The following is a 26,326-nucleotide window of genomic DNA, read 5'->3' on the forward strand; positions in this document are numbered from 1 at the left end:
GCACAGATTTTATCTACAAAGTAGGTGCCATAAGGAGTGCAGTGTTAAGCAAGCGCAGGGCCTGTAGCAAATTCTTTACAAGAGCCCTTGATCTGCAATGGGTTCTTAAGTATAAAGTGGTAAAAATACAATTCAATACTCAATACGTATCTTAAATACAATACGTATGTTCTATCTATAGGTTACTATTTTGTGGGTAATTAATAGTGAAGTAAATTACTATAGGCGATGTCTGCGTGCGTGTGTGTTTGCGTGCGCGTGCGTTTGCGAGCGCGTGTGCGTGCGCGTGCGCGTGTGCTTGCGCGTGTGTGTGTGCGTGTGCGTGTGCATGTTCGTGTGCGTGTGCGTGTGCGTGTGTGCGTGTGCGTGTGCTTGTGCGTGTGTGTGTGCGTGTGCTTGTCTGTCAGTCAGGCAGAGATGAGTGGTATTAAATATGCGGGGCCCGTAGCAATTGCTAATCTTTCTACGTGGTTAATCCGGCACTAGCCATAAGCGATTTAATGTAGAAGTCCTACCTACTGGACTATCACCGCTACGCTCTTTACCTTTTTATAAATCCAACCCAGGATCTCGTTATCAGTATTGTAAAAATCTAACAGCAATTTTCACAAGACAGAAAGGGAATAAGTATGTAATCAATAGGTGTGAGCGGAATCTTCTCGACCTTAGTCAGAGATTATTTTTGCTCTCACCGCCATAATCTCGGAGAACTAATACATTTTATCAAAAACGTAGTGTCGAATTTTACCATGGAAAAAATGTGTTGTTCAAATCATCAGTAGATCAGTAGATACATAATATTTACCTACCAAAATTTTTCTTTTTAGCATTCTATCAAATTGCATTTTGCCCAATTCAAGAAGTGTAAAAAAAGAGTGCTGAATAGTGGAAGTAAGTTTGTGTGGGACAAAAACGTGTGGTGTCGTCGGTACACTAGATAGGAACGAATTTCTACATAAATATTAATTTTAAATTCGGGTGAAGGTAAAAAGAAAATAATTATTCGGGTATAAATTTTTTATTATGATTTTTTATCGATAAAATAAAAACATAATAATATATAATATTAACATTTTTTTATATTTACAGCATATTCTTAATGATTGTAAATATATATAAAAATAATTTACAAGGAAACAGTTATTAATGATTAAATTAAGCCTTACTATCTTTCGCCAACGGAGTGGTGAATACAATAATATTTTATCAATGGCGTTCGGATTCCGAATCACTTTGACTATTCAAATTACTCTATGGTTCTAATCAAATCAATTTAATAAAGCTGTTACCCACCTGCTAGGAAGTCTACTGGGCCATCTAGTGTAAAATTTTAAACAAGAATATGTTTTTATCATTCCTCATTTTTTGTTTCACAATACACAGCGTACTCTAACGACATTTTGATTAAACTATGTAAGCCATTGTCGGAGCTAGATGGCGCTAATAATTATTTGTTTTTTGCTAACTACCAATTAAAATAAATGAAATGACATTCTTCTAATATTTTAAAATTGGTATAAAATGTGTGTTAATGAAAAAACCAAAATCTATATAAACTTTACTCTTTACTCTATGTCACAATCGAAATTTATTTTGAAAGATCTGTGCAAAATTGTCTACGATTTCATCACATGACCACTTTATTTTGTTCCCGTGATCAACTTTAGAAAATTCAAAAATAATTACGCGCAATGGCCAAAGTGGAAATAATAGACATACTCGAAAACTCTCTCGACAGCAGGTAAAACTGAAAGATTACCTGAATAATCTTTTAAACTGAATTAGTGTTACATAATAATATTAATCTAGATTGCCAAGTGCCAACAAAGACGGACAATACATAGTTTTCCAATTTGGCAAATGTTTTTCTCGATGTTATTTTTGTTTGAAACAATTTGTTTTATTTAACGCATAACGTTGTCCGTATTTACAGTGGTGATAACGAACGTATTCTGGGTTTGATTGGCGAAGAGGCTTACGGTAAGTCAATACAGTTTATTTTCTGACTATATTTGAATGCATAGCATGCTTCTATTACCTATATTTGTCATTATAATATATAAGTATACCTCCGTATCCGCGCTATTATCATAATATATATCGCGATTAGCGTTTTTATTGAATTAGTCCCAAGTGGTATGAGTAAATTAAATTATATTAATTATTGCAGAAACCGCTGGTTGTGATAGATCACAAATAATTGCCCAGCCGATTTTAGATGGAACTGAGGAGGATAGCTCTACTTATAGTTTCAAAGATATATGTAAGTAACAGACTTTGTTTATTTGTGTTCATCACTATATCAACCCATTTGCAACCCACTACAGCGCACATCTCTCCTGCCACAATAAGAAGGATTTACGCTATAGTCTAACCATTTCAAATTGGTGGACTCTACACATCATTGCGAAAATTAGAAGAAGCAGGCATGGAGGTTCCCTCACAATTTCTTTCTTCACCTTTGGATCAAGTGATATTTTATTTGCTTAATACACATGTAACTTAGATTAGAAGTTAGAGGTGCTTGCTGGGATTTAAACTCAACCCCCCAAAAGTGAAGTTGAAGCCGTAGCCACTAGGCTATCACCATTATTCACAATTATATGTATGAAAATTGGCAGGATAAAAACTTTCCAAAGCACTAGTGAAATTTTTCAATAAGAAGTTTCGTTGAGTAGGAACATTCAATGCTTTTATGTGGCACTGTGAACTCTAAGAAATATTATTTCAATGATATAGATATATTGAAATTCATGTAGCTCCATTAATCCCAAACCAAAACAATGCTGGCATTCATGTTGGCAACCAGTAATGGTTGGTGTTTTTGTTGTTTTTTTTGGTTCCATTTTTAAGAATATAATATTTGCAACATGCTTAACCAGCTGCAAATCATGTTGAACTTTTTCCCATAGCAAAATGTTGCCTTTCCTCCAGAATGCCAGTTGCCTGAGATTAGCTCTCAGGCAACTTGCATTCTGGAGGACTTGGTTTAATCAATCCTGATCATACAATGTATATTTTGAATGAATGAATGAATGTTACTGTACACCACATTGTAAATAAAAATTTTACCAAAAGTATACAATTCAACACTCAATACAATTATTCAAGTGCATTTTATCGAAAAACTTAGGTTAATTTCACTTTTATGATTTTAGTGCAGATGTTAATATTATAAGCTGCATACTTTTTATACAAGGATACTCTGTCATCCAGAATTTAGTTATCACGTTATACTGTTATTCCACATGTTGCCATGTTGTTCCACTGACGTACGATAACCTTACCTGTAGAAACTATTATAGTTAAATATAGGTCCAATTATTGCAAGGAAATCTTTACTTTTACACTGTCTCATTGGCATTAGTAATGTCTTTCAAAAATTTAATTGCTACATTGAGGTGAGTATTAAAAATGTACATAAACTTTCAGTAGTTAACATTATGACTTAATAACACGCTGTTATATCTGCAGCATTTGCAACTGTGTTAATGATTTTGTAATGCACCTAGCCGAGACTATAACTTAAGAAATTGTATATAAAATCACATAAAAATTAACTCTGTTTCAGCTGGTGGTACATACAAGCTAGTACAAATCCCAGAGAAGGATCTCTCAGACAACATGTCTTCCCGGTCTCCAACACATGGTATTTATCAGTTGTTTTTCCATTGTAGATAAAATAGCAAATTATTATAACAGACATTACACAATACACGAAATTTAAAAAAGCAGTTAAAGCCCATTATATTGTCAACAACTATTAATACTCATTTATTGTATGTTAAAGTATATAAATATGTAATTGTTGTTATTATATATATATATTAGTTTATTTCTATATTTATTTATCATTTATATTATGTACTTATGATTTATTTGTGTAGTTAGTTGCATGCATATATTTCAAAATTTGTACCACCAGCAGTCTATTCTCCTCTTCTTTATTTTCCTAATTCAAAGGTTGCCTGGCAGAAATCACTATTAAGCGATAAGGCCACCTTTTGTATTCTACTTCTTTCTATATGTTTCTGTTTTTATTATATTATGTATATGTTAATGTTGTGGTATACAAATAAAGAGTTTAATAATGATAATAATAGCACAAAAACAGAGCATTGATGGTACTACTTAACATTTCTTCTTCAACGGATGCAAGATCATCATAATTATTTCAACAGATTACCTTCCCACTACATGGTACAGGTATCAGAAGGGTTTAGGCTAGTGGGCCGCCAAACGACCAAGTGCAGATTGGTAGACTTAGAACACCTTGAGCACCTTTGATGACTCAGGCATTTGGGTAGATTTCCTCAATATTCTTTCCACCTCGAACAAGTAACATTTAATTGCTTAAAGCTCACATAATGAGCCAGGGTTAGGTTTAACCACTAGGCTCTATTTAAAATGACCTTAGTCAGTATTTAAACATTTGGAAATCCAGTTAGAGTAATTAATAAATTGATATTAGTATTTGAATCATCATCACTCGATCATCACTTCAACCGATTGAAATCCATTGCTGGACATAGGTCTTTTGTTGAGAGTTCCAAAATCCACGGTCCAGGGTTGCTTGTTTCCAGCGGCTCCCAGCAACTTGTTTGATGTTGTCACCTCGTTGGGGGCCGACCTTACCCCAACGAGGTGGACAGATGACCGACTGCGTTTACCTGTGCGGGGTCGCCATTCCAACACCTTGGAACCTTGGAACCCCAATGTCAGGTTCTCCAATGGTTCTCCGAAGTGCCTATGGTTTTCTTATATTATGTTAAATTAAACTTTGCAGGACTACCTAGTGGAGAGTTCTATGTTATAAGTAATCCAGTGGAGGTGTTTGGAACATCGGCCACACAAAAGAAAGTCATAAGGAGGCCACCACCAATAGAAAAAACTATAACAAAAAAGGTATAAAAAATAAATTCCTTTAAATATCAATTCCTAAAGTTACACTCCTTAGACGGCCGATTGGCGCAGTTTGCATCGACCCTGCTTTCTGAGTCCAAGGCCGTGGGTTCGTTTCCCACAACTGGAAAATGTTTGTGTGATGAGCATGAATGTTTTTCAGTGTCTGGGTGTTTATATGTATATTCTAAGTGTTTATGTATATTCTAAGTGTTTATGTATATTATTCATATAAATATTCATTAGTCATCTTAGTACGCATTACACAAGCTACGCTTACTTTGGGGCTAGATGGCGATGTGTATATTTGGCGTATCGATAATAGGATGAGGGTTCAAATCAAGTTCAAATTTTATATTATTTGGTTTATTAATCAACATATTCTTTAACTCACTTCAAATTTATTTGAATTCTCAAAAAAAATAAAATCACAGCTTACTTGTCTAATTATGTAACTACACAAACGTTTTTTGCAGTGAAACTTAGAATCGCTATGATTTGAAACTCAATGAAACAACAATGCATCTCAATAAAGAAAGAAACATGAATGTTTAGGAGTTAGAATGCGATACACATTCTGTTTCCTATTTTAGTTACCACGGAATATAATATTTTCCATGTTTCTTTTCTGCTATGTGGAACAGGATTTTTTTATTTTATTTGTTAATCATTACCAAGTGTCTTACCTGATGGTTTAGGCTAAGATGAAAGGCTGTTTTTTTTATTCCACTACAAGTCTGCCCTTGACTGCAATCTCACGTGGTGGTAAGTGATGATGCAGTCCAAGATCGTAGCGGGCTAACCTTTTAGGGAGTATGGTAGTCATATCCCTAATTGGTTTCTATGCGACATCGCACCAGAACACAAAATCGCTTAAGGGCACGTCTTTAACGGTAGGGTGGGAACTAGCCATGGCCAAGCCTCCCACCAGACCAGACCAGAGAAAGTTCAGAAATTATAAATTCTCAAATTGTCCCTGGCGTGATTCGAACCCGGGACCTCCTATCAAAATTCATACTGTTTGCCGTTGCGCCAGGGAGGTCGTCAAAAACCAGGAAAGGGTGGTGTTTACCAGGGTAATACGAAAGGGTTTTAAGTCATACTACAATGCTTAGAGGCTGGTAAAGTTTAGTACTTTAATCTCACAATGCAATGCTTGTGTACAAGAGCTATGGTGTTACGCTCCTCCGAGCGGGTGATCGCGCTCAGGGACCGAGGTCCGAACATTCATATAAGTTGTATATATAGGCATCCTTCATGAACACTTCGCTAGCGCTATGCAGGAATTTTTAGCGCCATCTAATTCTGTAATGTGGAGACTGCTACACTTGATTTCTTTTATCTGGACACTGGTGTTTATCGATTACTCGTTGAATAAGTGTATCATGGCTTAAGTTTTGATAGGGAGAGAGGGTGGCAACGGTTGATGGTACACTGGGCCTCTGATCTTTGACTAACAGCTGCTCTAAAAAACGAGCCAATATCTTATAAGTAACATAATTATTTTTTAGAGAGATGACAAAAGAAGAGCAACACACAATGAGGTCGAGAGACGTCGACGAGATAAGATAAACAATTGGATTGGGAAGCTGGCTGCTCTCATACCCAACACAGGCCTTCCCGACACCACTAGCAAAGGATGCATATTGGCGAAAGCTTGCGAACACATTACTGAGCTCACAGCAAAGCAAAAAAAGTAAGATCATTATTTCTCTTATCGAAGCACCATATACAAGTTATGAGTAAACTTCTTAAACAAAACTCAACAAAAATCTATGTCTATACAAAATTTAGATTATGCACTTATTATCTTATCTGATAGTAAAGAACATTATTTATACATAACAATTCCACAGTGTGCACATACCTCGCAGTAACTACTTTCAAATTCAAAAATGTTTTATTCATGTAGACCTTATTACAGGCACTAATGAAGTGTTCATACATTTAACATAAGTAAAGTAAAAGTAAAGCTAGGAGGGTTCCAAACGCGCCCTGATCTAAGAAGAGCTCACTACAAACTTAACCAGGTTTTTTTTTGTTATCACCATCACACAGACTAGTTAATGTTGAGCTATGAAATAAGAGCAATCATACCTAAGCTTTTTTATCATACATTTAATCCTTAATTTGATTTAAACTTTGAACTTATTGAGAGACATCTCAAGGATTCCATCTGGTTATTTGTTATAAAAAGATATACAATTACCCTTAAATGAATTACTAATTTTATGCAACCTATTAAACTGCACTACAAGTTTATTTTTACTTCTACTGCAATCCCACCCGATCGTAAGTGACGATGCATCTATGATGGTAACAGGCTAACCTGTTAGGTGAGGTCAGGTTAGGTATGGCAGTTATATTAAACCCTTACCTCTTAAAGGTTTGCACGCGGCATCGTACCGTACATAGCTTGGCGTTTTTTTTTTTGTAGAGGTAACTAGCCGCAGTCAAAGCCTCCTACCAGACAGACTGAATAAATAATAAATAAATATACTACGACAATACACACATCGCCATCGAGCCCCAAAGTAAGCGTAGCTTATGTTATGGGTACTAAGAGGACAGATGAATATTTTTATGAATAATATACATAAATACAGCTTAACACCCAGACACTGAAAAACATTCGTGTTCGTCACACTAACATGTTACAGTTGTGGGAATCGAACCCACAGCCTTGCACTCAAAAAGCAGGGTGGCTGCCCTCTGCGCGAATCGGCCGTCAAAACTCATTTTTTTTCTTTTTTTTCATTGCCTCCCATAAATGAGTAGGGTTTCGCCCATAGTTCAACACACTGGCCCAATGCAGATTCGTGGACTTCGCACACCTTTCAAAACATTATGGAGAACACTCAGGCATGCAGATTTCCTCACGATTTTTCCTTCACAATTGAAGCAATTGATATTTTAATTACTTAAAACGCACATAACTTAGAAAATTTAGAGGTGCATGCTGGGATTCGAACTCAGACCCCGAAATTGAAGACTAAGTCCTATCCACTGGGCTATAACAACTTAAATTTTATTTTAATTAATAACTAATTAATCTTATTCACACAGGTTAGAAAGATTGGAGGTAGACAAGGAGAAGCTAGTTTTAGAGATATTAAGGCTTAACAAAGAATTAGCCGAAGTACGGAATGAAAATACATCCATGCGACTACAGTTGGCGGACAACTGCATAGTCACGAGTCATCGGGCCAAAGGACAGAGATCTTAGTTACAGAGATAGTAAATAGACAATAAGGTCAAGGTAATCAATGGCACACTGCTCACGCATGAAAATTTAAATAATTCTTACGGGCAAGAAAGAAAAATACATTCTCCATCAGTATGAATGAATGAATAATTGATTACACTTTTATTGTACACCAAAGAAAGAAGTAGTAACAGAGATATAAATACAGAGCAAGAGAGTACAATTTGGTGGTCTTATCATCCAAATAATATCATATCAATAGAATATCATATAGTATGCTACCTATCTCATAATATAGAAATATATAGAAATAATATAGAATCCCATAAAAGTAGATAGAGACTATTTAATCATATTCATTGGTTCATATTATAACATTGAAACAAATAAAAACTTACTACACCCGTAACAAGCAATGAACGAGGAGCATCTGTCAAAAATGACAGTCACCCTTGCAATACACTTCTTCATCACATCAAGGATAAGGAAGTGAAGAGGGGCCTAAAACAGGCAGGAGGCAAAAATATGCCTCATTATATCCCCAGGTGGACACGTCAATTATATAGGGGATATAATAATGTGTCCATCTGCCGAAGCATGGGAACTCCTTAAACATAGGAGGAGTTTTCCCCCGTTTATTATTACACATATTATTTGGATATTATTTCCCCTTGTGTGCCAGTGCTCTGGGACTTAGTACTGCTGTGGGAGAAGGTACATTTTTATCATTTCCCTGCAGATATAATTGTCTCCTGCCCATGCTAGCCGTGCAGGTGGACACGTCAATTATTTTGGGGATATAATTAACGTGTCCACCTGCTAAAGCATAGGAACATGGAATAGGAGAAGTTTACCCCTGTTTATTATTACACATTTGGATATTATTTCTGACTGTGCGCCAATGCTCTGAGAGTTGATAAAGCTGTGGGAGAAGAAAAATTTTTATCCTTTCCCTGGGGATATAATTGTCTCCTGAGTAAGAATTTAAATGATAAACTATATGTATGCTATGCTTGAACAGTGTGCCATTTTTGACTAGCCGCTGTAGACATAAAACTGTGACGTGATGTTCATGAAACGGTGCTGAGTGTAGGGTGTAAGAAAGTGTCATGGAATATGAATTATGAAGGTAAATAGTTTGTATAGATTGGTTATTTTAAATGTTATTATTGTTAAAATTATATTAATCAGTATAAGTATGGTAATGCTAAATACTTGTTAAAATCTTTCCTCACTTTTTTACCATTAAACCACAAATTATCGTAATTTTGTGTATATAATGAAATTTATTTATTTGTATGAATATGTGATAAAAAGTTCTTAGCAAAATAAAAAGTCGCAACAATAAAACTTGGATTTAAGTTTGCCGAAAATAAAAATCAGTAATATAGAATTATGCGCCCTTAAACTGAGGTCAAATATACTTTCCAAGGTATATTCCGCCACTCGAAAACAAATCCACGATTGCGTACGGGCATATCGTATTTATACAAAGGGTACATAGATAATTTTGTGTTAGTACTGATACGCGCGGAAAGGCATTTATTTAATCATTAAAAAATCTCTATAGAAAATAAATAATTATGTAAGTGTGAGGCGGTTATCGAATTTAACGTTACGAGACCGAAATAATATACAATACATGTTATATTAGGTATACTCATATAAATTGATGAAAACTGTCGATCGATCAATGAAAAATACAGTTATTGTTGAACAATTGACACACGTTTGATCTATTAACGAATAGTTTTTAAACTCTGCAGTGATAACAATGTCTTATAATTCGTCAACCTTGCTTAGAATTAATTCCAACTTCCAAGATAGAAATTATGTTATTTATTTGTATTCGCATTTTTTTATTTGATAGGTAAGCTTTGTACACAGGTAAGGTCCACCGCACACCGAGGACGCACAACGTAAATTCATATGCAATTCTAGCAATCTTTTGTACCGAATTTGCCACTGTTAAACGTGGCATTAGATCAAATTTATTATGGCTGTATAACAAGACACGAATTCCATTTCGGTGTGCGCTGGCCGTAATGGTTCGTAATTGGATTATGCGTATAAAAATGCGTTTGGAAATCATGGTATAAATATCCATGTCTGTTCTCAGAATTGTCTGAACTGAATATCAAGTTTTAAGATACATACCATTCTAGACAAACCCTAAATAACTTCTAGATTTTGTGCCCTATAATAAAATAGCAAACCTTCGGCCTCGATTTTAATAAGTCGATTGTTTGCACAGACTGAAGTAAAATGATAGACAGGCAACTTATAGCTGTCTTTGAAATTAAATTAGATGGTTAATTAATATATGGTGGTACGATATTATCTGGATTGTATATTTATTCATGTGTCGTAGCAACATGTTTTTAATATGTTTAAATCATATTTTCGATTAAAAAAGTAATGAAAATATTATTAACATTTTAAGATTACCTAAGTGGCGTATTCTTTGTGAACGTTGAGAATATAATATGATTCTTGTTTGAATGTGTATAACGATGGCTCTATTAATCTATTTCTTTTCGGTAATTTTATTGAACTTTGTTATCCAGACATATCATGGTCAGTGTTGAAGCCAACTTCTCATTACTTCTTGTCTGCTTCGGAATTGTACCGGAGCATGACCTATGCGATAAGACAAAGTGATCTATCGTGAAAATTAAGCCTTATTTTTCTTTACTCCGCGAAACCAGCAGAATCTGTATGGTGAAATTTATAATTTCTTCAATCCTTATACTCCACACCAAACAGATCTTCAGCAATGTGCCCCGTACCATGTACCGGAGCATCCTCAGGAGATGTTGACCTTACAATGAATTAATTGACGTACAGATTCTCCTGCTTTCCGCGGAGTATAGCAAATTAGGCTTTATTTTCATGATATATCATGGATTTCCGCAAAGTAACGCCTGCTGCTATCCAATACCAAAGTGATCTGATTTCATGATGTCCTTGATCTGCTTAAACTTAGATCACATGCGGCACGAGGACTTAGCTATTCCAATGGCCTGAAAGAAATGACCGTGATATTGCAAACCTACTCTTAGTCTGTGATCCATGATTCCTCTCGTAGGAGGGAAACAAAACTGTTGTTATCTTTAATTATTACTCTAACTAATCTATTAGAAAAAAAATGTAGTAATGGTATATTTGTGGGGCAATTAATTTGTCACGTAAACCTGTATTTATTTTATAAATTTTCCGCGAAATAATTTTATTCATTTAGCTATTGGAATTTTATTGTTTAACAAGTTTCACATACCTATTTATATACGTAGTGGGTCCTGTAGTCCTGTAGACGTATTTTGGTTTTGTTTACTTAAATTGATATTAAATAAAAATATACTACTTGTGATTTGCAATAATTCTCTAAAACTTAGAAATCATCTATGGTATGGATATTCCCAATAAACCGCTGGGTGTTATAACAAGAAAGAGTTAACTGAACGCCTCGCTGGAGTTTTGCGATGCCAAATCATTTCTCCACTTATTTCTGTTCGTATTTGCAAAGTCGGTGTCGTTATCTAAAAGTAAGAACATAAATTGATGCGATGTTTAGCCACTTTTTATAAGGATGATATCTAGGACAGCTATCGAGCATGAATTCATCGGCCCCCAAGTGTAAATAACCTAAACTGATTCTTGTTAAACTAAATCTTTCGCAAAATGTATGAAGTTTTACGTGACAAAATATGATCCGCCGCTACTATGAGTTGGTAAGCACTTATTTTATGAACCCTTAAGTTATTAAAGTAAAATAATTTTGTACAGAGAAATAAAATGATATAAATGGAAACAAGAACGTGTATTTTTATCCTTAAAAAATCCCTATTATTTAAATTAAGCCTCATTTGCTATACTTCGCGAAAAATTAGAAGAAACTGTATGCTGTAATTTATAATTTCTTCAATCTTTATACTCCACACCAAAATAGATCTTTGTCAATGTACTCCACTCACGTTTCGCTACGACACCAGAGTATCCTCGGGAGTCAACAACTCCTGAGTTTTTACATAGGTCTTTTGTAGAAAGTTCCACAATCCACGGCCCTGGGCCGCTTATCTCCAGCGGCTCCCAGCGACTCGCCTGATGTCATCTGTCCACCTCGTTGGGGCCCGGCCCTCGTTGCGCTTACCGGTGCGGGGTCGCCATTTCAGCACCTTAAGACCCCAACGTCCATCAGTTCTCCGAGCTATGTACCCGGCCCATTGCCACTTCAGCTGCGCGCCTCGCTGAGCTAGGTAACTCTAGTTCTACTACGGATCTCATCTTTTCTATTTTGATCACGTAGAGATACTCCTAGCATTGCTCTCTCCATCGCCCGCTGAGTGACTCTGAGCCTTCTTATGAGGGCCATAGTAACGACCACGTTTCAGATCCATAAGTCATTTATATCGGTAGTATTTATTCGTAAGAAATAAAGTGTTTACCTATTAACATACGAAGTTATACTTTGGTGTTAATCGCAAATAAAAACAAAGATTTTAAAGGAATCAAATAAATTAGAACCGAGTTTAGAGGGTTGAAAAAGAACAGAGTACTATTATATCGTTAGCTCAATGTATTTTTTATTATCTATATATTTTGCTCAAAAGTACATGGTTTATTTAAAGAGAGAGATTGAGTCATCTCTTCTGCTCATAACATCAAAACTGGCCCATTTTTAGCAGCTTCAACATTATCAGTAACTTCTTCATAATATACAGCAACGTTATCTATGTTATTCAGTTCAGCAGTTTCCAACAATATTTCCATCTGCTTATCGAGGCACGTCTTGCATTTCGTTTGGTGCTGCTTCAAATGACGGGCACTTATGAATTTATCATCACAAAATGTGCACAGAAACGGCCTTTCCCCTGAAACAACATATAACGACGCCTTATAGAAATTATAAACGCAAAACAATTTTAATATAACGCGGACACAAAACTAACAGCCTTGAATTGAGTGCAGATCCCGTTGAAGAATGTATTCTTGACAGCTCGTGACTTATACAGGACGAATGTCATTTATGATAGTTTATTACGTCTCGTATAAAGGTCGCAAGTGTCTTTTATGATACTTTAGTACGTATCATATACAGGAAGCAAGTTTAGTACGTATCGTATACATGAAGCAAGTGTCGTGTATGCAAGTTTAGTACGTCTCGTATACATGTCGCAAATGTATTTTATGCAAGTTTAGTACGTATCGTATACAGGAAGCGAGTGTTATGTATGCAAGTTTAGTACATATCGTATACAAGTCTAGAACGTCTCGTATATGGATCGCAAGTGTCTTTTTGCAAGCTAAAGGTGGCAAGTGTCTCGTATAAAGGTGGTAAGTGCCTTTTATGCGAGTTTAGTACGTATCGTATTCAGGGAGCAAGTGTCCTTTATGCGAGTTTAGTACGTATTGTATACAAGTCACAAGTGTATTTTAGCAAGTTTAATACGTATCGAATACAGGAAGCAAGTGTCGTTTATGCAAGTTTAGTAGGAACGCATTCTTCCAGCGGCCGGATTAGAAACAAACTTATATTACCTGTGTGACACTTCATGTGCATATTTAGTGAGTCCTGCCGGGCAAACTTTCTGGGGCAATATACACATTCGAACGGACGCTCTCCGGTATGCCGTCTGTAACCAAGAAAAAAAAACGACTTCTGATATAAATGTTATACCAACAGAAAAGATAATAAATTCTCGTAATTATCGAGCTTGAATACTATGTGCTACAACTAGCTTAAAATATTTTGATTTTGATTTGCTGCAATTTTTTTGCTGAGTTCCGTTGTGTCTCCGAAACTCTTCGTCAGATCTAAATGGGCCCGTTTCGGAACAAAGCTCCTTTCGAAATAAAAAACAGTCTAGAAAATGACGTAGATTTTCCCGAACATACATAAGAAAAATAGTGTGTGCATTAGTATACGCACGTAAGAAGTGAAAGTTCTTTATGACATATATATTTTTTCTATTTTAATTTTATTTAAAAAAAGGAAAAAAGCGATAAACTTGACTTCCTCATTTATTATAGATTCAATCAAAACAAAGCAAAAAGCCAACATCACGCGGTGTTCCCAGGCGGTCACCCATCCAAGTACTGACCGCGCCCGATGTTGCTTAACTTCGGTGATCGGACGAGAACCGGTGTATTCAACATGGTATGGACGTTGGCGACAACTGCATTGAATTACACAAGCAGAATATGACAATCTCTCGTATAATATAAATACCCATCGTAGCATTAAACGTTTATCGTAAACTTTTTTTAATTCCACTACGAGTGAGCCCTTGACTGCACCTGATGGTAAAAGATGACGCAGCCTAAGATGGTAGCTGGCTAACTTACCAGCGAGTATGGCTGTTTTATTTAAAGCTACCCTTAATCGATTTCTACGTAATATCGTACCGGAACGCTTAGCGGCACGTCGTTCAAAAATTCAAAATTATTTTATTCAAGTAGGCCTAATATAAGCACTTTTGAAACGTCAAGTCTGTCTGTTTGTTGTGACTCTACCACCGGTTCGGAAGGCAGATTCTACCGAGAAGAAGCCGGCAAGAAACTCAGCAGTTGCTCTTTTCCAACATCAACAATTTACATTCTACATTTTAATATTCATTTTTCTATCTTGTGAGACATGAAAGCGGAGCCGGATGCTTCCAAGCAACCTTGTCATTAAGAAATTCATCAATTGTATAGTAACCTCGCTGTAATAAATGTGTTTTAACATATTCTTTAAACTTATGCAATTGGTAGGTCCAAAATTACCTTTGGAATCATATTATAAAAGCGTATACTCAATCCCACAAATGACTTCTGTACCTTTTGCAGACGATATGCAGATGTCACTAATTTATGACCATTTCTTGTAAGTCAACTGTTTATATCCAATTTTTGTTTATAAAGACTAATATGTTGTCTTACAAATACTATATTATTATAAATATATTGTGAAGCTACAGTAAGTATACCTATTTCTTTAAAATTCTCACAGGGGTTGTGATTTAAGTTTATGTATTGATCGTACAGCTTTTATAAATATAGTTTTGATATCAGCAGCTTTACCGTTGTCGGTAGAGCGGTATCTATCCAACTAAGAAAGACGCAAGGAACTGATTTTTTAAGCGTCCGAACTGTTTTAATATAGTCGTTTTAAGGTTAAAAATTCCTCAAAAGAGAATTATGTAATTTACGCACCTCATATGGGTTTCCAAATCGGATGTCCTGTAGAAACCTTTACCGCAAATCGCACACGACATACTGTATTTGTTTGTATGGCGTCTCAGGTGCACGTTATGGTTCGACGAACTGGATTGTACGGAGCCGCAAATATTGCACACGTACTTCTGAAAAGTTCACAGAGGATAATCAGACGACAGAGAAGATTCAAACAAAAAGTACAAAAAAAAAAATCATTAACGCAAGTTATTTTACTCTCGTCGATAACAGCGTTTTGTTTCCTTTTACCTGACTTATAAATACTCTAATTTTAAATGAAACCTTGTTGTTCAGTGTTTTTTTTTTCCACTACTAATTAACCCTATCGACGCAGTGGTGAGCGCTGTGAATTTGAGTAGGAAGTCCCAGGTTCGATTCCCGGAAGGGTCAATTTTGGAAATTATAATTTCTGCATTTTCTCCGGTCTGGTCTGGTGGGAGGCTTTGCCCTTGGCTAGTTACCACCCTACCGACAATGACGTGCCGCTAATGCTATTGGGGTAGGACTATCATACTACACTAACAGGTTAGCCCGCTATCATCTTAGACTCACTTAACACGAGGTGAGATTGCAGACAGGGGCTAACTTGTAGTGGAATAAAAAAAAACCCTTGACTGCAATTTCACCTTAGGTTAGTGATTACGCAGTCTAAGATAGTAACAGACTAACAAACAAAGAAATAATAACTACAATTACTTTTTTATAATAGCTAAAGTCTGTAATAGTGACAAAAAAATCATTACACACCCTTTTTTTTTCTTTTCTTTTGTATACAATGCCGTGGGTAGTTTGGTGGGCTTTGAAACCTGTTTCAGTTCTAAATGCCAAGGGACAATGGTCGCAGTAATACTGATCAGGGTTCTGTAATAGATAGAGGTCATAGTTTATAAACTCATTCTTAAAATGAAAACTATAATGGTTTGATATTGTGTGAAGCATGTCACAGAGAACCGTAGTTTGCGGTTTGGCATGGTCTACTCCCATCCCGGACTTCCCCCCCGAAACAATTTCCGCCTTATTTTATTTTAATATATTAAAAGAAAATAATTAATAATAATAATAAATATATTACGACAATACACACATCGCCATCTAGCCACAAATTAAGCGTAGCTTTTGTTGTGGGTACTACGATGACTGATGAATATTTTTATGAATTATGATATACTTATAAAATACAGATAAACAATGAAAAACATAAATGTACATTTTCCACAGCTGGAAAATATCGAATCGAACCCACGGCCTTGGAGTCAGAAAGCAGTGTCGCTGCCCACTGCGCCAATCGGCCGTCATATATAATATGTAATATTTTTACGAATTATATACATAAATACTTATCATGTTCATCACACAGATATTTCCCGGTTGTACGAATCCAACCCACGTCCGTCGATTATTCAATATATTTATGCATACCTAAGAGTTCACCATAACGGTTTTAAGGGCGTCCGAGTTCTACCAAAACTATAATAACAGACTATGGCCTAACCCTCCTCATTCTAAGTGAAGAAAGTTTTCCTAACTGGGTGTGAATCACTAGAGACATTTTGCGGACATTTTTATTAACAAGTATTTTCGCAAACACAGGTGCAATTTTATATACATGCCTCACTCTCATAATCAGTCTTTTCAAAAAAATCTCCATACATCATCTAATAACAATGCGACCTTATGTATTGAACAACTATAAGCGCATCAGTGCTCGCAAGCAGACTGCTTTTGATTTTGCGAACACGCTAAGCGAGAACCAACCAAGCTTCTGAACACACTTTTTGAATGCAGTCCAAACTTACGAAAAGTAAAAAGAAAGATTCTTAATATTTAGATTTTTTGTTTTAATAGGATAATCTTCAGATTTATTAGTATTCAAATTATCTTCAATTTCATCTTTCTTAAGCCTAGGCATATACACGTTTTTTGGTCCACATTCAGTATCAATGTACAATTTTTCACCAAATAGAATGTTTTTTATCAGAGGTGTAGGTGGTGCGGACATATTCGGAATGACTAAAAGCATATTACATTTTATATTTAAATGCATAAAGCTTAGAATACATTCAGGGTAATATAGTATTAGTAAAATCAAAATCCTATAAAGTGAATCGAAATATTACTTAGTTTACTTGAATGTTATATACATACGGATTGTATGTGTTAAGGTCTCACGAAATTAGCATTACACCTTTTGTTTGTTTTTATAAAGAAATATGTGAAAAGAAAGTCATAGTAATAGACTGACAGCTAATCGTGCTCTCTGAGACACAATGAGGAAATTCTATTCACTCCCGACCCGGATCGGACCACGGCCCTTATGATCTGCAGTCGAAATACTCCCCTCTTGACCAACGAGGAAGTCGGCAGAATACTCTTGCCACCTTAAATTAACGCAGTTAATAATAATCTCAGAGTCACTCAGCGGGCGATGGAATGAGCTACGTTGAGACTATCTCTACGTGATCACATGAGAGGAAGAAAGAGTAACTGACAGAGTTCAACGAGTCCCAAAGCTGAAGGGGAAGTGGCCGGGGCACATAGCTCGGAGGACGTTGGGGTTCTAAGGTGCTGGAATGGCGACCCTGAATAGGTATACCCAGCGATGGTCGGCTCCCAAGGAGTTCAAAAGTCTAGCTGTGGACTTCAATCGATTTACGTGATGATGAATGATAAAGCGAGTACATACCATGTGATTTTGTATGTGCTTAACAATACATTTGGATGACGTGAACACTTTTCCACAATAGTCGCATACCATTTTGCGATATACGCGCTTAGTTCTTGCTCGCTCGATTTGTATTTTATGGATCCTTTTGCAATGCACTTTCAGTGCCATTGCAAGTTTGAATTGTCTATTGCAAATGTTGCATAACAACTTTTTTAAACAGTATTTATTTTCAATTGGCGATGACGGCTCTTTTATAATTTCACAAACTTTATTTTTATTTTCGTCAGGTCTATTCGAACAGTTTATATCATTTTCAATAGTTTTTTCATTTATGTCCTCTGTTATATTATACATGTCATTGTAATCTTCAACATATTCTTCCTTAATGTTATTTTCATCGTCGCTTGTTTTAAAGAATTCATATAGTACGTCAATTTCATCTTGGTTATCCGTTGGCATATATACGTTTTTTGGTGGTTGAGCCTCAGTATGAACGTCTATTTTATCGCCGAATAGAATGTTTTTTATTAGTGGTGTGGGTGGTGCAGATATATTTGGAATTACTGAAATAATATTAAGACTTTTCTTTAAATTATATTTTTAACACTTGAAATCTTTATTTTTAATGTGAATAAATGTGATACAGTAACGTTAATTATGCTGCCAAATTTTTTATTTGCCATTGCATTAAGAAATAAGGCCAAGATTGGACAGGGGGAACCAAAAGTTTAAATAAATATTATTGGATTTATTTTGGTGAAACAATACAAAAAGAAAATCGTGTCATACTTTATGGACAACATAAAAAATTGTAATTTAACAATACATTTGAAAAAAGTACTTACCTGGAGGAGTTGCAAGTAGCTCATCTAACATAACTTTATTGGAAGTGTCATTTTTCAAGGCCTTTTCCAAATTAAAATCAATAATACATTTTTCCCCAGTATTAACATTTTTATCTTTAGTTTTAATACTCTCATAATCTTCAGATATATTAGTGTCCATATTTTCGTCAATTTCATCTTCTTTAAGCAATTGCGTATACGCTTTCTTTTGTGGAGACTCAGTATCAATGTCTATTTTATCGCCGAATAGAATGTTTTTTATTAGTGGTGTGGGTGGTGCACATATATCTTCAGATTTATTAGTATTCAAATTATCTTCAATTTCATCTTTGTTGAGCCTAGGCATATACACCTTTTTTGGTCCAGATTCAGTATCAATGCACAATTTTTCACCAAATAGAATGTTTTTTATCAGAGGTGTAGGTGGTGCAGACATATTCGGAATTACTAAAAGCATATTACATTTTATATTTAAATGCATAAAGCTTAGAATAAATTCTGGGCAATATATTAATATTTCAAAACGAAAATGGACTGTAACAATATTAATAGTTGATGTTTCCTCGTAGCTTTAGGTTTAATTTGGCGAACGAAGTTATAATTTTGAATTTGATTGAAATTTGATTTGAATTTATAGTTGTCGTCAAATCAAAATCCATATAAAGTGAATTGAAATATGATTAGTTTACTTGAATGTTATATACATACGGATTTGGGCAATGTTAAGGACTTACAAAATTAGCATCAATAATTGCTACTAATTAACATTGACACCTTTTGTTTGTTTTTATAATGGAAAATTGTAACTCTAAGGTGATTTATTGATGTTTCGTTTTGAACATCTATTTTATGTTTAATTCTTCTTAAGCTGCTATTCGTTCACTTAGTCTCTCAATTTACGCGTCGGGGAAATAAGTAATATCCCCAATTTTAGTAAAATTAATACTTCCTTACCAGGGGGAGTTGCAAGCAGCTCATCCAACATAACTTTGTTTGCAGTGTCATTTTTTAACGCATTTTCTAAATTAACGTCAATAACGCATTTCTCGCTACCATTAACATTTTCATTTTTTATAATGTTGCTTTTATAATCTTCAAATGTATCAGTGTTATAATTATCAATTGCATAGTTTGGTTGATTGGGTTCTTTTTTTATTGGTATATTTTCTTCTTCTCGAATTTCTATTGGATCATTTATTCTCTTTGGTGTATAACAATGATTATCGTTTGTTGATCGAGGAGTTGAAAATGGACTGAAACTATTAAAAACAAACTATTTTGAGTTTAGTGACCATACTTATATTGTAATGAATGTTTCTCTCTCCCCTAATGAATGCATTGAAAGTAAAAACGTAAAACATGTAACCTTAACATGCAATAGAATAATGCTTACAGGGCTTTTTACCTAAAGTCAAGTCTAAAATCCGTATCTACTGATACATCATCTTGTAACCAGTGTGAGTCCAATGAATCCTCCAATACATCCGCTTCCTCCTCTATCACCTCTTGTATGATACGTGCTTCACTGTCTGGTATCTCCTCAGCTTTCAGAATGTCTGTCATGAAATTCTGTATGCTTGTGCATGTGGATTCTGAAATTCGATTTAAATATTTTAAATAATGGTCTTTGGAAGAATAAAGTGAGAAGAAGTGAGAAGTGTTTCACTAATTAAGCAAAGATACCAATTTTTAGGGACTTCATTTTATCACATTTGTTTATGAGATTTTGAAAATATTTATTCTATCTTATACATCAAGTTATCAAAAATGTAAATATTTACCATTGTCATCATCTTTGTTTATGGTAGCAGGTGTGCTGTTGCCTGCATACATTGGAAGCCTGAAACAATATTCAATTATCAAAATAGGTTTCAAGGAGCTCCTTCAGTTTTTGGTAAAACTTTTATCTACTTCAAATAACGGCACTGCATTACTAATTATAGACCCACATTTTATATGATTATAACGTAACATAATGTACTTGTTATGAATGCTATTATTTGTCTTATAGTTTGTGCTGAATAGGCTGCAAATTAAAAATTCAACAAAGTAACAAGTTATCAAAATTAAGCTTAATTTGCTATACTCCGCGAAAAGCAGGAGAATCTGTGTGGTGTAATTTATAATTTCTTCAATCCTTATACCCCACACCAAACAGATCTTCGGCAATATACCCTCTACGCACGTTTCGCTCCGAAACCGGAGCATCATCAGGAGATGTTGACTTTACAATGAATAATTGTTAAGTGAAAAATTCGCCAAATGTGTCGCCTTTTATACCTTTCTGACCCCCACCTAATCTATCTAAGCCCCTCCCACCTCATAAGTGCCTCTGAATATGTTCAATAGAGGTGAAGTTGATAAATTTACTTGTTCGTTTAGTAATTCGAACCTCCCATTCCTATGCTTAATAATTTCTAATTGTTCCCTCAAATCAAGTCTCAACCCTTTGTCGCAAGCATGTAATATTTCGTATGAATGATTACTGGTTACGTTATGTCCACTGTCTAAAAGATGTTTTGCAAAATGAGATTTTTCAGGATGGTTATGATTGAAGGCTGCCATATGCTCTTTGTAACGTGTTTCAAATTTACGTCCGGTCTGACCCACATATGTGGCGTTGCATTCAGAACATTGGAGTTTATATACCCCTGATCTGTGCTTATTGTCCAATCTGTCCTTACCGTTACAAATAGCTCTCAGTTGGTTATTTGTTCTAAAAGCCACATGAACTCCATGTGATCTATGTATCCTTGCTACACGCTCTGATATAGATCCGAAGTAAGTCAGACTGGTCTTATACCTATTCAGTTTGTCCATTGGTACGGCGTATAACTCCTTAGCAATCAGCCTCTGTTGTTTCTTTTTAATTATGCTATGACATTATGACACGATGAAGCTTCATCGTGTCATCCTTGGCAGCATAAACATGCAGCATTTCTTAATTATGTTCATAGATTATTATCTATTCCATTAACTAAGGAGGATTATAGGAAAGAGTTATATGTCATTTATCACATGGCAAATGCAAATGGTTACAATTCAAGTTTGGTTGATAGCATAATTAAAAAGAAACAAAAGAGGCTGATTGCTAAGGAGTTATACGCCGTACCAATGGACAAACTGAATAGGTATAAGACCAGTCTGACTTACTTCGGATCTATATCAGAGCGTGTAGCAAGGATACTTAGATCACATGGAGTTCATGTGGCTTTTAAAACAAATAACCAACTGAGAGCTATTTGTAACGGTAAGGACAGATTGGACAATAAGCACAGATCAGGGGTATATAAACTCCAATGTTCTGAATGCCACGCCACATATGTGGGTCAGACGACGTAAATTTGAAACACGTTACAAAGAGCATATGGCAGCCTTCAATCATAACCATCCTGAAAAATCTCATTTTGCAAAACATCTTTTAGACAGTGGACATAACGTAACCAGTAATCATTCATACGAAATATTACATGCTTGCGACAAAGGGTTGAGACTTGATTTGAGGGAACAATTAGTAATTATTAAACATAGGAATGGGAGGTTCGATTTACTAAACGAAAAAGTAAATTTATCAACTTCACCTCTATTAAACATATTCAGAGGCACTAATGAGGTGGGAGGGGCTTAGATAGATTAGGTAGGGGTCAGAAAGGTATAAAAGGCGACACATTTGGCGAATTCTTCACTTAACAATTATTCATTGTAAAGTCAACATCTCCTGATGATGCTCCGGTTTCGGAGCGAAACGTGCGTAGAGGGTATATTGCCGAAGATCTGTTTGGTGTGGGGTATAAGGATTGAAGAAATTATAAATTACACCACACAGATTCTCCTGCTTTTCGCGGAGTATAGCAAATTAAGCTTAATTTTGATAATATATCATGGATTTCCTCAATCAGCCTCTGTTGTTTCTTTTTAATTATGCTATGACATTATGACACGATGAAGCTTCATCGTGTCATCCTTGGCAGCATAAACATGCAGCATTTCTTAATTATGTTCATAGATTATTATCTATTCCATTAACTAAGGAGGATTATAGGAAAGAGTTATATGTCATTTATCACATGGCAAATGCAAATGGTTACAATTCAAGTTTGGTTGATAGCATAATTAAAAAGAAACAAAAGAGGCTGATTGCTAAGGAGTTATACGCCGTACCAATGGACAAACTGAATAGGTATAAGACCAGTCTGACTTACTTCGGATCTATATCAGAACGTGTAGCAAGGATACTTAGATCACATGGAGTTCATGTGGCTTTTAAAACAAATAACCAACTGAGAGCTATTTGTAACGGTAAGGACAGATTGGACAATAAGCACAGATCAGGGGTATATAAACTCCAATGTTCTGAATGCCACGCCACATATGTGGGTCAGACGACGTAAATTTGAAACACGTTACAAAGAGCATATGGCAGCCTTCAATCATAATCATCCTGAAAAATCTCATTTTGCAAAACATCTTTTAGACAGTGGACATAACGTAACCAGTAATCATTCATACGAAATATTACATGCTTGCGACAAAGGGTTGAGACTTGATTTGAGGGAACAATTAGAAATTATTAAACATAGGAATGGGAGGTTCGATTTACTAAACGAAAAAGTAAATTTATCAACTTCACCTCTATTGAACATATTCAGAGGCACTAATGAGGTGGAAGGGGCTTAGATAGATTAGGTGGGGGTCAGAAAGGTATAAAAGGCGACACATTTGGCGAATTCTTCACTTAACAATTATTCATTGTAAAGTCAACATCTCCTGATGATGCTCCGGTTTCGGAGCGAAACGTGCGTAGAGGGTATATTGCCGAAGATCTGTTTGGTGTGGGGTATAAGGATTGAAGAAATTATAAATTACACCACACAGATTCTCCTGCTTTTCGCGGAGTATAGCAAATTAAGCTTAATTTTGATAATATATCATGGATTTCCGCAATCAGCCTCTGTTGTTTCTTTTTAATTATGCTATGACATTATGACACGATGAAGCTTCATCGTGTCATCCTTGGCAGCATAAACATGCAGCATTTCTTAATTATGTTCATAGATTATTCTCTATTCCATTAACTAAGGAGGATTATAGGAAAGAGTTATATGTCATTTATCACATGGCAAATGCAAATGGTTACAATTCAAGTTTGGTTGATAGCATAATTAAAAAGAAACAAAAGAGGCTGATTGCTAAGGAGTTATACGCCGTACCAATGGACAAACTGAATAGGTATAAGACCAGTCTGACTTACTTCGGATCTATATCAGAGCGTGTAGCAAGGATACCTAGATCACATGGAGTTCATGTGGCTTTTAGAACAAATAACCAACTGAGAGCTATTTGTAACGGTAAGGACAGATTGGACAATAAGCACAGATCAGGGGTATATAAACTCCAATGTTCTGAATGCCACGCCACATATGTGGGTCAGACGACGTAAATTTGAAACACGTTACAAAGAGCATATGGCAGCCTTCAATCATAACCATCCTGAAAAATCTCATTTTGCAAAACATCTTTTAGACAGTGGACATAACGTAACCAGTAATCATTCATACGAAATATTACATGCTTGCGACAAAGGGTTGAGACTTGATTTGAGGGAACAATTAGAAATTATTAAACATAGGAATGGGAGGTTCGATTTACTAAACGAAAAAGTAAATTTATCAACTTCACCTCTATTGAACATATTCAGAGGCACTAATGAGGTGGGAGGGGCTTAGATAGATTAGGTGGGGGTCAGAAAGGTATAAAAGGCGACACATTTGGCGAATTCTTCACTTAACAATTATTCATTGTAAAGTCAACATCTCCTGATGATGCTCCGGTTTCGGAGCGAAACGTGCGTAGAGGGTATATTGCCGAAGATCTGTTTGGTGTGGGGTATAAGGATTGAAGAAATTATAAATTACACCACACAGATTCTCCTGCTTTTCGCGGAGTATAGCAAATTAAGCTTAATTTTGATAATATATCATGGATTTCCGCAATCAGCCTCTGTTGTTTCTTTTTAATTATGCTATGACATTATGACACGATGAAGCTTCATCGTGTCATCCTTGGCAGCATAAACATGGATATATCATGGATTTCCGCAAAGTAACGCCTGCTTCTATCCAAAGTAACAAGTAATTTATTTTCTCATTATACATTAATTAAAATGACAACATTGCTAAATTGACAGATACAATTTACCAACCTGAATTTAAAGGATTCATCATTATTTTTGAGGAATGTGCAGAAGTCTATGTTGTCCCCAGACTCTTTATTAGCTAAATAGTTTTTGAACTTCTTGTCAGAGTTTCTGGATGTTTTTTTAAAGTGACATGCCACCTTCATGTTGAGATAACATTCCTTACAAAGTTGGAATGTAAATGTGTCATTGCGTTTTGCCTAAAATTAATTTTAGTTCATTAACAACTTATTAAATTTTATAGTCAAATGTTAAAGTGCAACTCACAACTGCTCTGCCCCCAGTTTTAAAAATCTGATATTCCCTTATTTATTCATTTTAATGGTATACTGAATAGGGTAATTTTGATCTATATGAAATTCATAACATATCTAATGTATTTAATTGGATGGGGAATAATATTGTGTTGTTAGGAATAGTAATAATAAAATTTAAATGTAAAAGATTAAAATGGTAACTAAGGGTTATATTATACATGCATATAAACATATACCATCACTGACTTTTTTATTTTTCTTAAGGTCAACAATTCCATAGTACATTATATATCTATCTTGTAAGGTTTAGCCAGCATGTGCTTTGTAAATAGGTTTTTTATTAGATCACATAAGAAATCTTTGAATTTTTTGCATTGCTTTTCTCTTCTATAGTATGTATACTACATATAAATCTTTCTCTTTGAATCAGCTGAAAAGTGCATTACAATCCGTTGCTTAGTTTAAAAGATCTAGGAGTACCAGGGGCGGGAGTGGAGGGAACATGTAAAGATTACCTGCAATCCTGTAGCATAAACAAAGAGTCTTCTATTTTTTTCTGAATATGGAGTTAGGTCTGTTGGTTCATCAAATTTCACGAGACAACTCCTGCAAAATCCGTCCATGTTTTTCTGGAGATTTAGCTAAAAATATAAACGAAATTTTCTTATTGAATAATCTTCTTTGAGTGTAGTTTAGGGATAAAGCGAAATTATTAATTTATGTGGTGAAAAGGTATGATTGAGCATTTAATAAAAAATCTAAATAGAACGTGATATAAAGTAAACAGCATATTTTAAAAAACAAACTTTACTTTTTCCTGTACTTAGGTAATTTTTTTGTTCTTCATCAACAAACAATATATTTCTAATTTAGGTAAGTATAAAGTAAATCTGCAAATAACGAAACGAAACACGAAACACGGTCAATGTCGATACTCAAATTATAAATTAAAAATTCAAGAATTTGTATTTTGTTCTACTTGTATTGTTTACGATCACGGACCGGTTAACGTTTTACTGGTCTGTGGGTTTACGGGAGTCC

General features: G+C 35.1%; 2 protein-coding genes and 1 non-coding gene across 3 annotated transcripts; 1 reads left to right on the forward strand and 2 right to left on the reverse strand.

Annotated features, from left to right (window-relative positions):
• Positions 1 to 1,625: 1,625 nt before the first annotated feature.
• On the forward strand, positions 1,626 to 8,816 carry LOC120631452 (upstream stimulatory factor 2). Its single transcript, XM_039901048.1, has 7 exons — positions 1,626 to 1,741; positions 1,934 to 1,980; positions 2,171 to 2,263; positions 3,572 to 3,649; positions 4,787 to 4,905; positions 6,414 to 6,598; positions 7,969 to 8,816. The coding sequence occupies exons 1-7, from the start codon at positions 1,692 to 1,694 to the stop codon at positions 8,126 to 8,128; spliced, it is 732 nt and encodes a 243-aa protein (XP_039756982.1). The 5' UTR covers positions 1,626 to 1,691; the 3' UTR covers positions 8,129 to 8,816.
• Positions 8,817 to 12,684: 3,868 nt separating this feature from the next.
• Positions 12,685 to 26,294, reverse strand: LOC120631646. The gene is made up of 12 exons (XM_039901306.1): positions 26,097 to 26,294; positions 25,801 to 25,926; positions 25,035 to 25,228; positions 20,614 to 20,672; positions 20,238 to 20,424; positions 19,787 to 20,091; positions 18,833 to 19,279; positions 18,006 to 18,550; positions 16,070 to 16,183; positions 15,302 to 15,450; positions 13,646 to 13,740; positions 12,685 to 12,978 (listed from the first exon to the last, which is right to left on the reverse strand). Exons 2-12 carry the CDS (start codon positions 25,906 to 25,908, stop codon positions 12,761 to 12,763), a joined length of 2,421 nt encoding a protein of 806 aa, XP_039757240.1. The 5' UTR covers positions 25,909 to 25,926; positions 26,097 to 26,294; the 3' UTR covers positions 12,685 to 12,760.
• LOC120631817 lies at positions 14,160 to 14,278 on the reverse strand. Its single transcript, XR_005659066.1, has one exon. It is a non-coding gene; the product is annotated as a 5S ribosomal RNA (ribosomal RNA).
• Positions 26,295 to 26,326: the final 32 nt, after the last annotated feature.

The sequence above is a fragment of the Pararge aegeria genome, chromosome 18 (genome assembly GCF_905163445.1).
Source record: "Pararge aegeria chromosome 18, ilParAegt1.1, whole genome shotgun sequence".
In the NCBI taxonomy this organism is placed as follows: domain Eukaryota; kingdom Metazoa; phylum Arthropoda; class Insecta; order Lepidoptera; family Nymphalidae; genus Pararge; species Pararge aegeria.

Coding starts and splice junctions, on each gene's coding strand:
- LOC120631646 (XM_039901306.1), bottom strand. CDS start 25,908: ATGGACGGATTTTGCAGGAGTTGTCTCGTGAAATTTGATGAACCAACA. Junction 25,229..25,800: donor TTTATGCTACAGGATTGCAG/GTAATCTTTACA, acceptor AATTAATTTTAG/GCAAAACGCAATGACACATT. Junction 18,551..18,832: donor GCTACTTGCAACTCCTCCAG/GTAAGTACTTTT, acceptor ATATTATTTCAG/TAATTCCAAATATATCTGCA.
- LOC120631452 (XM_039901048.1), top strand. CDS start 1,692: ATGGCCAAAGTGGAAATAATAGACATACTCGAAAACTCTCTCGACAGC. Junction 1,981..2,170: donor GATTGGCGAAGAGGCTTACG/GTAAGTCAATAC, acceptor TAATTATTGCAG/AAACCGCTGGTTGTGATAGA. Junction 6,599..7,968: donor CTCACAGCAAAGCAAAAAAA/GTAAGATCATTA, acceptor TTATTCACACAG/GTTAGAAAGATTGGAGGTAG.